Source organism: Ranitomeya imitator, chromosome 2, assembly GCF_032444005.1.
Source record: "Ranitomeya imitator isolate aRanImi1 chromosome 2, aRanImi1.pri, whole genome shotgun sequence".
NCBI lineage: Eukaryota > Metazoa > Chordata > Amphibia > Anura > Dendrobatidae > Ranitomeya > Ranitomeya imitator.
The window spans coordinates 557,041,313-557,059,625 of record NC_091283.1 but is presented as its reverse complement, the minus strand read 5'-3'; the positions used below and the strand labels follow the sequence as shown (position 1 = coordinate 557,059,625).

At 48.5% G+C, this 18,313-nt stretch overlaps 1 protein-coding gene across 17 annotated transcripts in view; it reads right to left on the bottom strand.

The window, feature by feature from the left end:
* Positions 1–18,313, bottom strand: part of PHF20 (PHD finger protein 20) — a 156,803-nt gene that overhangs the window by 71,244 nt on the left and 67,246 nt on the right. For all 17 annotated transcript variants that reach the window (XM_069752012.1, XM_069752016.1, XM_069752018.1 and 14 more), the window contains exons 4-9: positions 18,256–18,313; positions 18,002–18,081; positions 16,021–16,396; positions 4,979–5,083; positions 4,267–4,476; positions 3,609–3,812 (exon numbers count right to left, since the gene is read on the bottom strand). The exon at positions 18,256–18,313 is cut by the window's right edge and continues 27 nt beyond it. In XM_069752012.1, the coding sequence (XP_069608113.1) occupies positions 3,609–3,812; positions 4,267–4,476; positions 4,979–5,083; positions 16,021–16,396; positions 18,002–18,081; positions 18,256–18,313 (1,033 nt within the window). The remainder of the gene's footprint in view (positions 1–3,608; positions 3,813–4,266; positions 4,477–4,978; positions 5,084–16,020; positions 16,397–18,001; positions 18,082–18,255) is intronic.

The following is an 18,313-nucleotide window of genomic DNA, read 5'->3' as shown; positions in this document are numbered from 1 at the left end:
GAATGCAGGAGAACCTAAGTCTGGAGAGTTCGTGTGTGAGCCTGGGCCCAGGAAACCGATTGTATACATGCGGTCAGGGACCCTAGTACAGACATCGATTCTCTGAGGGTCGGTGCATGCTGGCCTCTGAATTTGGTTACCTTGCGGACAAGGTTGATTTGATGATCTTTGGGTAGAAAAGATGTTCTTACATCCGAGTCCAGTAGCACCCCCAGGAATTTTCTTCTTGTGGAGGGATGGACCTCCGATTTCTCCAGATTTGGGATCCAACCCAGGGTTTGTAATATCTCTAGGGACTTTGATACGTCTGTTTCCAGACGGGAGGCAGATGGAGCCATGATAAGCAGGTCGTCTAGATACGGGACTATGCATATTCCCTGCTGACGGATGAAGATTATCGCTTCCGCCATAATCTTTGTGAAGACCCGAGGGGCCGAAGAGATGTCGAAGGGGAGAACATTGAACTGAAAATGTTTGATTTGGTGACCCTTGGAGACTGCGAACCTGAGGAATTTCCTGTGCTCTGGATGGATTGGCACATGGTAGTACGCATCCCTCAGGTCCACAGTCGCCATCATCCAACCCTGACCGATGAGGGGAATCACGGATTTGACTGTCTCCATTTTGAATCTCCTGTATCGGACAGAATCGTTTAAGGGTTTCAAATTTATGATAATTCTGTTCTTCCCCGACGGCTTGGTTATTAGAAAAAGGCGTGAATAATGACCACGTCCTTCCTCTAACTTCGGCACCTGAGAAATCACATTTGATTGTATTAATTTTTGTAGATCTTGTAACAAGGAGTTTTGGAGATCTGGGTTTTGAAGGGAGGTTATCTTTACGCAATGTGGGGGTGGTCTCACGAATTCTATTTTTAATCCTTCTTGAATGGTACGAAGGACCCACTGATTTGCGGAGATGTTTTGCCACTCGGTGAAAAATCGTGAGAGTCGACCCCCGACCGGAGTACAGTCATTGTTTATCTGGGGTTTGCTGGGCCTGAGGGGCCAGGATATTTTTTCCCCTGCCTCCCTTAGGATAACTCCATCTTCCCATTTTGCCTTTTCCTCTCTGTGAGGTTTGATCACGGGAGGGACGAAAAAAGCGTTTTTTTGGGGTCTTTTGCTCAGGGAGAGATTTCTTTTTATCTGCCGCCTTATCCAAAATATCGTCCAGGACGGGTCCAAATACATTATGACCCTGAAAGGGTATGCTACATAATTTGGACTTGGAGACAAAATCGCCTCCCCAGGATTTTATCCAGAGTGCTCTCCTGGACGAGTTAGAGAGAACGGCAGCTTTCGCGGCTACTCGAACCGATTCAGCAGATGCATCGGCTAGGAACCCTGTAGCTTTCTGTAGTAAGGGTAGGGAGTCTAAAATCTCCTCTCTTGGGGTGCCTTGAGTCAAGTGATCCTCAAGTTTGCGTAACCAGATAAATAGAGATCTGGCCACGCAAGTAGAGGCTATATTAGATTTTAGCAGATTTGTGGAGGTGTCCCAGGACTTTTTTAATAAACTCTCTATTTTACGATCCATCGGATCCTTGAGTTGCGAAGAGTCCTCAAAGGGGAGGGCAGTTTTTTTAGTTACCCTAGACACCTGAACATCTACTTTCGGGGTCTCCCATAAGGAGTTATCCCCATCTAATGGGTACCGGTTTTTCAGTTCCGATGGTATAGTCAGACCTTTTTCAGGGAGGTCCCATTCATGCAGAATTAGATCTCGTAAGTTCTTATGCACCGGGAACCCTTTTTGGTCTTTGGGTTTCAGACCCTCAAACATCTCATCATGTACTGTGAGTGTAACTTCTTCATCCTCTACCCCCATGGTGCTTCTTACTAAACCGATTAGTTCACTCATGTCCTCAGAACTAAAATAATATTTTTTGTTTTCTGATCTACAGGTGGGGGTAGAAGTGGAGCCTTCGTTTTCCCAGTTATCCTCTGAACCTGAGGACTGGATTTCTCCCGAGTCCGGGTCGGATTCTACTGGGGCTTTTTTCCTCTTTTTTGGAGGGGGTGGCTGAGGCACCGACATCTGAGAGAAGGTAGCCATAGAAGAATGGACCTCATCTTTAATGAGGGATCTAATGCTATCCAACAGCGAGGGTTGTTCGGCGCGCAGGACCTCATCCGTACAGGATTGGCAGAGCTTTTTCCCGTATGTTGATGGGAGTTTGGCCGTACACACTTTGCATTTGCGGCTTGACTTTTTAGGGTCGGAAACCTTTTCTCCCTAAGAGAGAGAGAGAGAGGGTTTGCTAAGCCACTTAGAGGAATATCTATATATACATATATACATAAAAGCACATATGTATATAGGGGATAGCTGGGCCCAACACCTGCTACTTACTTTGGTAGGAGGGGGAACGCTGGCATCTGCAGATGCAGAGCAAGGGGGTCTGTCACTGTCCATGTCCGTCAGGTTGCTAACAGTCAGACAGCTTACCTTGCTACCCGGATCTTTTTATAAGGATCGGTGGTCCAGCGTGCAGTGCTCCTCCCCCCACGTGTGGCCCGATTGGGGTAGGTCCAAGAACGCCCCCGACGCTGTTTGTATGGCGTGCTTCTGCTGCTGGACGCCATTGCCGGCCGGCGTGCGCTCCATGGCACGCTTCCTGGTTGAACCGGAAGTGGCGCGCTTTAACCCGGAAGTCATCAGGCTCTCCGGCCCCAGCCCGGACGCGCGCCACCTCCAGCGCTGCAGCTGTGGAGGAGGGAACCGGGGGGCTGCAGGAGGCCCCCGGCAAGCACATCACCGCCCCGCATTGCCCCCAAAGGGAGCGCCGGAGGGGCGGGAGGGTCCCGAGTCGCTCCGAAGAGAGGAGACGGGAGCGGCATTATCAAGGAGGGAAACCCGACCTTCATGCCGCCAGGCTTCTGGGTAAGTGGAGCTCCGTCGCCGGCCACGGCAGCCCCTTCAGAAACTCTTCATGCCCCATAGGGGACAGGAAAACACTGGCGGTGCAGGAAGGGGAGGGGTATTTAACCTCTTGTGTTCCTGTCCCCTATTAGGGCGGGGAAGACAACCTCCGAAGTGGCTGTCGTGGAAGGTGACTAGAGAAAGGCCAGATAAGACCAAAACATTGCATTGCTTCCTATGACTTTTTTTTTTCTATATTCTGGAATAAAGATCTATCCTCTGGTGCCACGGGAGTCTTGGGCATCCGGGCAATGTCATAACATTCAGAGATGGAAATGTCCTTTCAATGGCAATATGGTTAACACCACCAAACTCACAATGCACGAAACTAATGTCAAGCTAGACATAAATGGTGGCAGATTACTGAAAGGACTGAAGCCCTCCCTTACCCCTTCATGCAAGCTGGTATTTCGGATATGGCAGAGGTCATGCTGTATAGCTGTGCCACGCAAGTAAAATAGGCTACGAAACTGCTAAAAAGGAGATACTAGAGCTTAAAAAAAAACACCAAAATGTGCTGTACGTACATCCGGTAAAGAAAAGCCGCAGCCACTTCAGAGGGACATTGTGCAAATCAGGTTAACAGAAGCAGACAGACCTGTATTCATCACGCTAGGTTTGTCTTTATAGTATATACACACTACACAAAATGACTGCCATTACAGAATACATTACATATTCACCTGATAGGGTGGTGATCATCTGAATTTCGTTTGGTCCAGAAAGGTTATTCTCATGGCCATCAGTTTTGATGTCTGGGAGACCTGACTCCTCCTCGGCCGCCGCAGGCTTGACAACATCCTCTAGAGGCAGCGGCGATCCTTTCACTTCAGGGGGTTCAGGTTTCACATGCTCCACAGGTGTGCAGTCCTCTGTTGTCAGTTTAGCTGAACACGGTGTGGGGACAGATACAGAAAATTACATTCAGCTTACACGGTGTACAGAAAATTTACATACTACATACTTCAAATTCCGAAAATTTACTGAAAAAAAAATCAAAATGTTATGACTAGTGATGAGCGAGTGTACTCGTTGCTTGGGTTTTCAGAGCATGCTCGGGTGGTCTCCCGAATATTTGTATGTGCTCGGAGATTTAGTTTTTTTCGCTGCAAGCTGAATGATTTACAGCTGCTAGCCAACTTGAATATATGTGGGGATTCCCCAACAACCAGGCAACCCCCACATGTAATCAAGCTGTCTAGCAGCTGTAAATCATGCAGCTGTAGTCAACAAAAACTAAATCTCCGAGCAGTCACAAATGCTCGGAGACCATTTGAACGTGCTCGGGAAAACCCGAGCAACGAGTATACTCACTCATCACTAGTTCCGACACCAACATACCATCTGGCTCCACGGATGGACCATTCCGATGCACCAATTCCAAGTCCGGTGCAGATTCTGCTTTCAAATCCACAACACTATTGTCTTCCTGACTTCTGCTGGGCGACAGCTGCACCGGTTTAGGATCCTTTTCACTCTCCTCATCCACACAAGGCTGTTCTCCGTCAGACACATTTTCAGTTTTCTCAGATGTAGCAGCAACACTCTTTCCTAGATGAAAAAAAAATAATAAATTAAATAACAATAAATAGACAATTTAACAGATTAGAATGGTCCAACATAAGTGGCATGGTACTGGGAAGGGGAGTATTACTACTTTTGTTAGTATAGACAATTGTAGTCAGTCTGTATTTCAATGGGTTTATAATAGGAATTATACAAGTTTTAATACAGTAATTCTTTGGATGTCTGCGCATTGCTAGTTAACAGGGACTCCGAGACAGATGCCATAAATATTTGATAGTTGAGGGATCCAAGGAGAGAGCCTTCCAGTTGTCTGTTGTGCTGTAGAAGCCGGAAGTTAATTAAATAGAGGTAGAGATAGAAGAAAGGTGGCCACGGACCTGATGAGGCTAGTGTTTGTACATGGATTTTCAAGGTACTTACACCAGACTCTTCAGGTCACAGATACATTTAACTATATGCAGTTGTCGGGCAGTTTCTTTACTGTGTGAAATAGCTGCACACATACAAGTATGTTAGGCGTACTAACTTTTTTCCAGGCGTGGACGTTTGCTGCTATGAGTTTCTGATGCAATGGAGATCTTCCTTCTTCTTAGTTCTAAGGTCACTGGTTGAAGAGTTTGCAAACCTGGGTCTGTCAAAAATATGTTAACAATTAAGCATTTTAACATGTAAGCTCCATACATTAGTTGGACCAAATATTGGCAGGAATGGCGGACCAATTAACATACAGTGCCTTGAAAAAGTATTCGGCCCCCTGGAACTTTTCAACTTTTTCCCACATATCATGCTTCAAACAAAGATACCAAATGTAAATTTTTGGTGAAGAATCAACAAGTGAAACACAATTGTAAAGTTGAACGAAATTTATTGGTCATTTTAAATTTTTGTGGAAATTCAAAAACTGAAAAGTGGGGCTTGCAATATTATTCGGCCCCTTTAACTTAATACTTTGTTGCGACACCTTTTGCTGTGATTACAGCTGCAAGTCGCTTGGAGTATGTCTATCAGCTTTGTACATCGAGAGACTGAAATTCTTGCCCATTCTTCCTTGATAAACAGCTCGAGCTCAGTGAGGTTTGATGGAGATGGTTTGTGAACAGCAGTTTTCAGCTCTTTCCACAGATTCTCGATTGGATTGAGGTCTGCACTTTCAGTTGGCCATTCTAACACCTGGATACGTTTATTTGTGAACCATTCCATTGTAGATTTTGCTTTATGTTTGGGATCATTGTCTTGTCCCAGTCTTGGGTCTTTTACAGACTCCAACAGGTTTTCTTCAAGAATGGTCCTGTATTTGGCTCCATCCATCTTCCCAGCAATTTTAACCATCTTCCCTGTCCCTGCTGAAGAAAAGCAGGCCCAAACCATGATGCTGCCACCACCATGTTTGACAGTGGGGATGATGTATTCAGGGTGATGAGATGTGTTGCCTTTATACAAAACGTTTGGCATTTTTGACAAAAAAAGTTCGATTTTGGTTTCATCTGACCAGAGCACCACCTTCCATATGTTTGGTGCGTCTCCCAGGTGGCTTGTTGAAAACTTTAACCCCTTCCCGACCTGTGACAGCGTATGCGTCATGAAAGTCGGTGCCAATCGGACCTGTGATGCATATGCTGTGTCACAGAATGATCGCGTTCCTGCAGATCGGGTGAAAGGGTTAACTCCAATTTCACCCGACCTGCAGGGAAAGGGGGAGGGGTACTTCAGCCAGGGGGGGTGGCTTTGCCCCCATGTGGCTACGATCGCTCTGATTGGCTGTTGAAAGTGAAATCGCCAATCAGAGCAATTTGTAATATTTCACCAATGAAACTTGGTGAAATATTACACCAATGAAACTTGGTGAAATATTACAATCCAGCCACGGCCGATGCTGCAATATCATCGGCCACGGCTAGAGACCCCGACCCACCCCTGCCACAGACTGAAGGCGGCGATCTGCAGCCGCTGCCAGTATTTCCTACCCCTCCGTCCTGTCCTCCGCGCCCTACTCTCCCCTCCGTCCTGTCCGGTGCCCCCCCCTGCTGTCCGATTACACCCTACCTCCGGGGTCCTGTGGTACCTCCCGATGTCCATCCGTCTGTTAGAATGGGTGCCGCCATCTTCCAAAATGGCGGGCGCATGCGCAGTGCGCCCACCGAATCTGCCGGCCGGCAGATTCGTTCATTTATTTTGATCACTGTGATAAATTCTATCACAGTGATCAAAATAATTTTTAAAAAAAATGTAAATAACCCCCCTTTATCACCCCCATAGGTAGGGAAAATAATAAAATAAAGAAAATATATTTACTTTTATTTTTCCACTAGGGTTAGGGTTGCAATTAGGGTTAGAATTAGGGTTGCAATTAAGGTTGGGGTTATAGCTAGGGCTAGAATTAGGGTTGCAATTAAGGTTGGGGTTATAGCTAGGGCTAGAATTAGGCTATGTGCACACGGTGCGGAATGGTCGCTGCAGATTCGTAGTAGTTTTCCATCACTTTTACAGTACCATGTAAACCTAAGGAAAACCAAGTCCGCTGTGCCCATGGTGCGGAAAATACCGCGAGGACATGCCGTGTTGTATTTTCTGCAGCATGTCAATTCTTTGTGCGGATTCCGCAGCGTTTTACACCTGTTCCTCACTAGGAATCCGCAGGTGAAATCCATACAAAAAACACTGAAAATCCGCGTTTTACCTGCGGATTTTTCAAAAACTGTGTGGAAAAATCCACACACGAATCCACAAAGTGGGCACATAGCCTTAGGGTTGGAATTAGGGTTAGGGTTGGAATTAGGGTTAAGATTAGAGTCAGGGGTGTGTTTGGGTTAGGCTTCTGGTTAGGATTAGGGGTGTGTTGGGGTTAGGGGTGTATTGGGGTTAGTGTTGGAGTTAGAATTGAGGGGTTTCCACTGTAGGGCACATCAGGGGTCTCCAACGTCACCATTGATTCCAGCCAATCTTGCATTCAAAAAGTCAAATGGTGCTCCCTCCCTTTTCACAGCTCTGCGTTATAAAATTCTGTGAAGCACTTGGAGGTTCAAAGTGCACACCACACATCTAGATTAGTTCCTTTGGAGGTCTAGTTTCCAAAATGGGGTCACTTGTGGGGGAACTCTAATGTTCAGGCACACAGGGGCTCTCCAAACGTGACATGGTGTCCGCTAACGATTGGAGCTAATTTTTCATTCAAGTCAGATGGCGCTCCTTCCCTTTCGAGCCTTGTCGTGTGCCAAAACAGTCGTTTACCCCCACATGTGAGGTATGGTTGTACTCAGGAGAAATTGCCCAACAAACTTTAGGATCCATTTTATCATGTTGCCCATCTGAAAATGAAAAAACTTTATGCTAAAAAACTTTGTGGAAAAAAATTATTTTTCATTTTTACAGATCAATTTGTGAAGCAACTGGGGGTTCAAAGAGCTCACTATGCATCTAGACAAGTTCCTTGGGGGGTCTAGTTTTTAAAATGGGGTCACTTGTGGGGGAGCTCCAATATGTAGGCACACTGGGGCTCTCCAAACGCGACATGGTGTCCACTAAAGATTGGAGCCAATTTTTCATTGAAAAAGTCAAATGGTGCTCCTTCCCTTCCGAGCCCCGACGTGTGCCCAAACAGTGGTCCCCCCCACCCCCACATATGGGGTTTCTGTACTCAGGACAAATTGTACAATAACTTTCGGGGTCCAGTTTCTCATTTTACCCTTGGGAAAATTAAAAAAAAAAAAAATTGGGATTTTTGTGTGTACTCACCGTAAAATCCTTTTCTCCGAGCCACTCATTGGGGGACACAGGACCATGGGTTATGCTGCTGTCACTAGGAGGCTGACACTAAGCTGAGACAAAAAAAGGTTAGCTCCTCCCCTGCAGTATACACCCTCATACTGGCTTCCAGAGACCCAGTTCAGTGCAAAAGCAGTAGAATAACAACAATATATCAAGTAACATTAGAGTATAACATGTTAACAAAACAGTCAAAACACTAAAAAAGATAACGAGCCGTAAGGCTACCAGGGTGGGTGCTGTGTCCCCCAATGAGTGGCTCGGAGAAAAGGATATTACGGTGAGTACACACAAAAATCCTTATTTCTCCTTCGCCTCATTGGGGGACACAGGACCATGGGACGTCCCAAAGCAGTCCCTGGGAGGGAAACAATACAACCAAATAACTCCGTGTACCATCTGACTAGAGATGCGCAACGGCCGCTTGCAGGATACGCCTGCCAAGGGCCGCGTCCGCAGAGGAGTGAATGTGAACATTGTAGTGCTTTGAGAAAGTATGCAGGCTGGACCACGTTGCGGCCTTGCAAACCTGCTCCGCTGTTGCCTGGTGCCGGATGGCCCAGGAAGCACCCATCGACCGAGTGGAGTGTGCTCTAATCCCCGCCGGGATAGGGCTGCCCCTGACCCGATAGGATTCCTGGATAGCAGATCGAATCCATCTGGCTATCGTGGCTTTAGACGCAGCCAAACCCCTTCTGTGACCCTCCGGGAGCACGAAAAGGGCGTCCGATTTTCTGAAATGAGCCGTTCTGGAAATGTACCTCCTGAGGGCCCGTACCACGTCCAGGGTATGGAGAGCCTTCTCAACCCTATGTTTGGGCTGCGGACAAAAGGAGGGAAGAATGATGTCCTCGTTAAGATGAAAAGATGAGACCACCTTCGGAAGAAAAGCCGGGGAAGGACGTAGGACTACTTTGTCCTGATGAAAGGCAAGGAAAGGAGCCCGGCAGGATAAAGCGGCCAACTCTGAAACCCTTCTGATGGACGTCACGGCTACCAGGAAGGCAACCTTCCATGAGAGGACAGAGAGCGGAACGTCTTGAAGGGGTTCGAACGGAGGTTCCTGAAGAACCCCCAGGACCAAGTTGAGATCCCAGGTCTCTAACGGCATCCTGTAGGGGGGGGGGAACCACATGGGAGACTCCCTGAATGAAGGTCTTGACCTGAAGGTTGGCGGCGATCCTGCGCTGGAACAGCACGGATAACTCTGAGATCTGGCCTTTGAGGGAACTCAGTGCCAAGCCGGAGTCCAAACCGGACTGAAGGAAATTCAAGATGCAAGGGATAGAGAAAACGAGCGGAGGGTGACCTTGGAGCCTGCACCATGAGAAGAAAGTTTTCCAGACGCGGTGGTAAATGGAGGCGGAAGATGCCTTGCGAGCACTTAACATGGTGGGAATGACCTGCTGAGAGAAACCGGCTCGAGTTAGAATCCAGGTTTCAACAGCCACGCCGTTAAACGTAGGGCCCCTGAGCTCTGGTGGCAGATCGGTCCTTGGCGAAGCAGGTCTGGGCGGTCTGGTAACCACCAGGGAACGTCGGCTACGAGCTGAACGAGTTCCGCGTACCAAGCGCGGTGTGGCCAGTCTGGGGTGACCAGAATGACCGGAACTCCCTCCGTCTTGATCTTTCTGATCACCTTCGGCAGTAAGGGAAGGGGAGGAAACACGTATGGGAGTAGAAACTGATGCCACGGTGAAATCAGCGCGTCCACTCCTATGGCCTGGGGATCCCGAGAACGCGCAATGAAGTTGTGGACCTTGGCGTTCAATCTGGACGCCATCAGATCCACGTCCGGGGTCCCCCAGCGAAGACAGATCTGTTGAAAAACCTCTGGGTGGAGTTCCCACTCCCGAGGCAAGGCCCTGGCGGCTCAGAAAGTCCGCCGCCCAGTTCTCGACTCCCGGAATGTGCACCGCAGAAATGGTGGAATGGTTGGTTTCGGCCCAACGAAGGATGTGAGAGACTTCCTGCATCGCCGCCCTGCTGCGGGTACCCCCCTGGTGGTTGATGTAAGCCACCGCCGTGACGTTGTCCGATTGGACTCGTATTGGGTGACCCGCGAGCAGGGCGTGAAAGCGACTCAGGGAAAGTCTGATCACACGAATCTCCAGGATGTTGATGGGGAGACTCTATTCCCGAACTGTCCAACGGCCCTGGGCAGAGTGGTGAAGAAACACCGCCCCCCAGCCGAGGAGACTGGCGTCCGTAGTTACCACTAACCAGCGGATCGGGAGAAAGGACTTCCCCTGGAGAAGAGATGGACCCAGGGTCCACCATACGAGTGATTGTCTGACCCACGGGGACAGCGGGCAAGGACGGTCGAGAGATGGGAGACTCCTGTCCCAGTTGTCCAGCAGAGCCTGTTGCAAGGGGCGGAGATGGAGTTGAGCGAAAGGAACTGCTTCGATTGCTGCAACCATCTTTCCCAGGATCTTCATGGCGAACCGAATGGTTCGCGGGCGAGGATGGCAGAGCGTTCGGGCTCCCTGCTGAAGCGCTTGGGCCTTGGACCGAGGAAGCAAGACCAGACCCCTTGAAGTGTCCAGGATCATTCCCAGAAAGGAGATCCGACGGGCAGGAACGGGAGAGGACTTGTCCAAGTTGATCAACCAGCCCAGGCGCGAAAGAGAATCCAGGGTAATGTGGACGCTTGCCTCGCAGGCCTGAAAAGACGGACCCTTTATGAGGAGATCGTCTAAGTAAGGTAACACGACGACTCCTCGAGAATGAAGAATGGCCATGACCGCCGCCATGACCTTCGTGAATACCCTGGGCGCCGTGGCAAGACCGAAGGGTAAGGCCGTGAACTGGAAATGGTCCTCTAGAACGGCAAAGCGGAGGAACCTCTGATGTGGCGGGAATATCGGAATGTGAAGATAGGCATCCTTGATGTCTATCGATGCCAAGAATTCCCCTCTTTCCATCAAAGAGATGACCGACCTGAGCGATTCCATCCTGAAGTGCCGTACTCTTACGCACTTGTTCAGGAGCTTCAGATCCAAAATGGGGCACACTTTTCCGTCCTTTGGCACGACGAAGAGGTTTGAGTAGAAACCTTTGAACCTCTCGTGTTCTGGAACAATGACCCCGCTCTGGCGGAGGGAGTGAATGGCGCAAAGGAGGGCGCGAGACTGAGCTCCCGAACTGGGGAGACGAGAGGGAAAAAACCGAGTTGGAGGAGGAGCAGAGAACTCTATTTTGTAGCCAGACGATACCAGATCCCTGACCCATTCGTCGTGAATTACAGAGCCAGGCTTGCTGAAAAAGGAGTAGACGTCCGCCTACTCTGGTGGTATCGACTGGCGCCGTTCCCGAGTCATTGAGACGGGAATCTGGGGGGGTCTAGAACCTCTGGTTCTGGACTGCCTCGGCTTTCCTCGCCAGGACGGATTCAGCCTGAAGGAGGGACGAGCGTCTCTGTCTGCGCGAGCGGATCGGTCCATTCTGGAAAAACCGGTAGGATTGGACCAGGCTGGGCTGGTACGAAAGGGCCGAAAGCGAAAGTAAGGCTGGCGCTGGAAGGCCGCCTTGGGCCTCTGTTGGGGAAGGAACTTGCTCTTTCCCCCTGTGGCGTCGGAAATAAGCTGGTCAAGCTTTTCACCGAAAAGGCGCCCGCTCTGAAAAGGGAGAGAGATCAGAGATTTTTTAGAGGAGGAATCTGCGCGCCACTCTCTGAGCCAAAGAGCCCTTCTGATAGAGATGGCGTTTGAAGCCGCCGATGCTGCGCAATTCGTTGCATCGAGAGATGCGTACATCACGTAATCACTGGCCATGGCTATCTGTTTAGCCAGGTCCGCCATCTCAGACGGGAGATCCTGTTCATGAATGGATTTAGCTAGAGCATCCGCCCAGGAAACCATTGCCTTGGCCACCCAAGCCGCGGCGAAGGAGGGGGATAGGGAAGAACCTGAGGCTTCGTACACTGAGCGAGCTAGAGAGTCTAGCTGGCGTTCAGTGGGACTCTTAATTGAAGCGCCGTCCGGAACGGAAAGAAGCGTTTTAGAAGCAAGGCGCGAGACCGGAGGATCTACTATAGGGGGATCCGTCCAGTCCTTCACGAGATCTGCTGAAAAGGGATACTTCGATACCAGGTCCTTCTTTCCCGTGAAACGCTTATCCGGACGCTCCCTGTGTCGCCTGACTATATCCAGAAAATCTGGGTGAGAGGCAAAAGTCTTATGAGAACGCTTGGTTCTGGTAAAAGAGACTGCGTGTTCCGGAGCAGAATTAGAGTCATCGTCCACCTTAAGTGCGTGATTGACTGCTACAATGAGGGAGTCATCCGTAGCTCTAAACTCCGGAGCCTCCGGGTCTAATGATACTTCAGGCTCATGTTCAGAGTCGTGAACGCTGCGAGCCCCCAAAGAGGGTGAGCGAGAGGTGGAGCTGCCAGAGTCTGAGTGGCGAGGTGAGCGCTCAGGAGAGGTAGTGCGGATCCGTTTTCTGGATGACCGTGCCTCTTAATGGAGAGAGCGGCCCCTGCTGGCCGACGATTCCCCTGTTACGGAGGGATCTCTTAGGACCTGTAACGGATTGCCCCGTTCCCCGGGAGGGTTTTGAATGGATTTGATGGCGTTGGCTTAAAAAAAAAAAAATCCACGGACTGCGAAAGTGAAGCGACCCACGGGGGGGGGGGGGGGACGGGACTAGGTACGCCGGAGTCGGTGGCGATGGAGGGCTCCTGGGCACATGGAGCATCGCAGGCAGAGCAGAGGGGGGAACTTTGAGGCCGAGGAAGTGGGGCCTGGCAGGTGGTACACGCAGAAAAAAAAAAAGGTCGTATGCACCTTAGAGGATTTTTTAGACCTTGACTGGGACATGATGTACCTAATGCAAAAAATAGACCACAGGGTCTATAAGCTAGGGAAGCAGAGGGCGGCACTGCAGAGGAGAGGCTGACGAAGTCTCCTTACCCAGGTCCTGTGTCCCGCTGTGTCACCTGAGAAGACGAAGAGAAGGCTGGATAAAATCGCTGCACGTGGGCGCTGTGTCGCCTAGAAGCTGCGGCAGAGCTGGAGCTGCGGCGTGCAGTGAGGGAAACCAAGATGGCCGCCGAGATCAGGAGAGAGATCTCGGAGGCGGCGAGAAGCGCCAGGACCGGGGGGCGGCGCCACCGAATGACGTGAAAGAATGGGCGGAGCCTATCGGCAGCATCCTGCAGCTAGGCCGAAGCCGGGGACTAAATTTGCGGCTTCGGCCCGGCGCGCGGCCGCAAAGTGCCGAAAATAAGGGGCCCAGAGCAAACGATGTGCCGCTACTTAGGAGGAGCCCTCAGGACCGCAAAATCGGCGACCCCCCCACCCCCCATGAGACACTTACCCCGATGAGGTGAGGAGTGCCTAGGATGAAATGGCAGGGACGGTGCAGGGGTTGGGAAGCGTCCATCCACCAGCCCCAGACAGGGGGGTGGAGAGGAACCGTCCACCACCTGAATCACGCATAGAGAGTGGTGATGCAGTGTGGTCTGCACGGACGCCACGGGAATAGTGCCTCTGTACAGCCGAGGGAGAACCTGGTGGACAGGGCAGATGTCCGGCAATAAAAAGGCCTGGCTGCAGAAGAGGATACTGGAGGTAAACAACACCAGTGCACGTCTGTACAACGTGTGGAGATCGGCGCCCGGGAAAGGGACAGTCGCCCAAAAAAGGTCAGCTCAGGCAGTGGCTCCCACGTCGCAGGAGAGGATACGGAGAGGTGAAACTCCGGGGCTCGCCTCTTGTTGGTTCGGGGGAGATCGGACCATGAAAGAATCCGTCGCCCCCTTCGTCCGGGTAGAATTAAAAAACAGTGTGCCTCCTACGGACACTAAGCTTGAACTGGGTCTCTGGAAGCCAGTATGAGGGTGTATACTGCAGGGGAGGAGCTAACCTTTTTTTTGTGTCAGCTTAGTGTCAGCCTCCTAGTGACAGCAGCATAACCCATGGTCCTGTGTCCCCCAATGAGGCGAAGGAGAAAAAAAAAAAAATTGTTGCTAAATGATCATTTTTGTGACTAAAAAAGTTAAATGTTCATTTTTTCCTTCCATGTTGCTTCTGCTGCTATGAAACACCTGAAGGGTTAATACATTTCTTGAATGTGGTTTTGAGCACCTTGAAGGGTGCAGTTTTCAGAATGGTGTCACTTTTGGGTATTTTCAGCCATATAGAACCCTCAAACTGACTTCAAATGTGATGTGGTCCCTAAAAAAAATGGTTTTGTAAATGTTGTAAAAATGGGAAATCGCTGGTCAAATTTTAACCCTTATAACTTCCTAGCATTAAAAAAAAAAAAAAAAATTTGTTTCCAAAATTGTGCTGATATAAAGTAGACCTGTGGGTGATGTTATTTATTAACTATTGTGTGTCACATAACTCTCTGGTTTAACAGAATAAAATTTGAAAATTGCGAAATCTGCAAAATTTTTGCCAAATTTCAATTTTTTTCACAAATAAAACACAAAAATCATCAACCTAACTTTACCATTAACATGAAGCTCAATATGTCACGAAAAAAAAAATCTCAGAATCGCTAGGATCCGTTGAAGCGTTCTTAAGTTATTACCTCAAAGGGACACTGGTCAGAATTGCCAAAAATAACCAGGTCATTAAGGTCAAAAAAAGGCTGGGTCATGAAGGGGTTAAAACATGTTATAATGGACATCTTTGAGAAATGGCTTTCTTCTTGCCACTCTTCCATAAAGGCCAGATTTGTGCAGTGTACGACTGATTGTTGTCCTATAGACAGACTGTCCCACCTCAGCTGTAGATCTCTGCAGTTCATCCAGAGTGATCATGGGCCTCTTAGCTGCATCTCTGATCAGTCTTCTCCTTGTTTGAGATGAAAGTTTAGAGGAACGGCCGGGTCTTGGTAGATTTGCAGTGGTATAATACTCCTTCCATTTCAATATGATCGCTTGCACAGTGCTCCTTGGGATGTTTAAAGTTTTGGAAATCATTTTGTATCCAAATCTGGCTTTAAACTTCTCCACAACAGTATCACGGACCTGCCTGTTGTGTTCCTTGGTCTTCATGATGCTCTCTGTGCTTCAAACAGAACCCTGAGACTATCACAGAGCAGGTGCATTTATACGGAGACTTGATTACACACAGGTGGATTATATTTATCATCATTAGGCATTTAGGACAACATTGGATCATTCAGAGATCCACAATGAACTTCTGGAGTGAGTTTGCTGCACTGAAAGTAAAGGGGCTGAATAATATTGCACGCTCCACTTTTCAGTTTTTGAATTTCCACAAAAATTTAAAATAATGAATAAATTTCGTTTAACTTCACAATGGTGTTCCACTTGTTGATTTTTCACCAAAAATTTACATTTGGTATCTTTATGTGTGAAGCATGATATGTGGGAAAAGGTTGAAAAGTTCCATGGGGCCGAATACTTTCGCAAGGCACTGTACATGGGGGACGCTCGACAAAAAGATTGGGCGGTTTGAAATCAAAAGTCTGATCCTTTGGTTCTGGAAAAAGCTGCAGGCAGTGCTGTCTGGCAGCAACTTAGACCCCTTCTCTTCATACAAGACACATTTACACTCTGTAAGCAGGGTGTGCATGTGTATGGAGGGGGTCAGGAAAAGCGGGGGTCGGAAGAACACACCGTCTCCTGCTCAGAAAACTGTAGCCCGATTTACACATTCATAAGAAGAAGAAAAAAGTTAAAAACAAGCCATATACCTATTCAATTTCAGAATTTTTTTTCCTAAACTGATGATCCTGTGGTTTTAGCCATTTAGATTGCTCAAAGCTCCAACCTGACGCCAGCCTCCATCTCCCACAGGAGCCATGCTCCCCCCTGTAACCTACCAGATGTTAGAGAGGATGAACGATCACGTTTCCTCCTCCGATCTCCATTTTCATGCGGTACTTTCAAGCTGTCGTTTTGCCCGCTCCGCTCCTCCATGCGGGTCTCTGCAGAGGAATCCCTTTCATTCTCAGATATATTTTCCTTGTCCTCCTTCTCATTTTTTACTGCAGGAGCTTTGCCCTTTTCGCAGGGCACAGGTTTCTTATCTTTGTGCACCTGCCCGGCTTTCTTATCTGGAGTCTGCGTCTTCTCTTTCTCTATGGTGGTGGTGTTCTCAGAACTTTTCCTCTGCTCCCGAAATTTCCCTCTTTGTTTATCGGAGGGTGATGTGCTTTCCGTGGGCCGCTCTCGGTGCTTCGATCGAGCAGCATTCGCCTATAAGAAGTGCCCAGTTAGTAGACAGCTTTAATGCTGGAAGCTGACAAATCCTACAGTGTATATGACAACACTAGCACCATATGGCGTCGTCCTGATGACGTGGACATGAACCTTTTCCTATACTTTGCTCCTCAAATGTAAAAGAGCAACATGATGGCCTGTAGGCTCAATCACTAAAGCCTAGGAATATTGCATAGGTTAGGATTAGAATGACGCTTTGTCTTCAGGGATCTCATTTAACTAAGTGACTTCACTAACGCAAAGCAGTCCAGCAATTATGTCCTCTAGTGCAACATCACTTCCCGCTTTCCATTCAATACCAAGAGCCTAGCTCCATGCTTAAAGGGGTATGCCACAGGATATGCCATAAGAGTCCCGTAAATCCAGGGGGATCCCACTGGTTGTAGCCAGATCACAAAAAGAACATGAAACATGGCTGCATGTGTGTGGGTATAAGTGTGGGAGAACATGACCAATATAGAATTACTAGATGGTGGCCTGCAGCCACATAGTATATAGCACAGGTCATGTAGTATATAGCAAATACTACGTTGCCTGTGCTATATACTATGTGGCTGCTATATACATACATACATATTGTAGAATACCCGATGCGCTAATACAGGCCACGCAGTATATAACACAGCCCACGCAGTATATAACACAGGCCACGCAGTATATAACACAGGCCACGCAGTATATAACACAGGCCACGCAGTATATAACACAGGCCACGCAGTATATAGCACAGGCTACGCAGTGCATAACACAGCCCACATAGTATCTAACACTGGCCACGTAGTATATAGCAGCCACGCGGTATATAACACAGCCCACGTGGTATATAACACTGCCCACATAGTATATAACACTGGCCACATAGTATATAACGCAGCCCACGCGGTATACAATATTGCACACGTATATAACACTGGCCACGTAGTATATAGCAGCCACGCTGTATATAACGCAGCCCACGTAGTATATAGCAGTGTGGGCACATAGTGTTAAAAAAAGATAATTAAAATAAAAAATAGTTATATAATCACCCGCCGGGATCCAGCGAAGCTGTCCCTATGCGCGCGGCTGCCACCATTTTCAATTCCCAGGATGCATTGCGAAATTACCCAGATGACTTAGCGCTCTCGCGAGACCGCTAAGTCTTCTGGGTAATTTCGCAAGCATCTCTGGGAACGGAAGATGGCGGCATCCGCGAGCACATCGTCTGAGTACGGAAGGTGAGCATAGCAGGTTTTTTTTTTAATTATTTTTAACATTAAATCTTTTTACTATTGATGCTGCATAGGCAGCATCAATAGTAAAAACTTGGTCACACAGGGTTAATAGCAGCGGTTACGGAGTGCGGTACCCGCGGCCAGTTACCGCTGGCATTAACCCTGTGTGAGCGGTGAGTGGAGGAGAGTATGCGGGCGCCGGGCACTGACTGCAGGGGAGTAGGGAGGGACTAACTGGCCTGTGCTCATCGCCGATTGGTCACGGCAGCCATGACAGGCAGCTGGCGAGACCAATCAGCGACACGGAATTTCCGTGACGGAAGTTGCTGACAGACCGAAAGACTAGAGAGTCACGGAAGACGCTTACCTGATCTTTCGAAAAGGCTTTCACATGAATATTTTTAACTGTCTGAATAACACCATCAAAAAACTTTACAGTGTAAGTGCCTGAAATATAGAGAGGGAACAGTATAATAAGCTACATGAATAAATCACATAAAAACTGCACAGATTTCGGGGCTTTTAGCTCACATGTATACATTATACAGACATTTATGTTGTACATGCAGGAGACTGTCAGTTATGGTCTGGATTATCCAGGGTTTAATTGTAAATGCTTACCGTCTTTGTTGACAGATGTTATTTTTGCTGGATAAAATCTGCAATCGGACCAACAAGC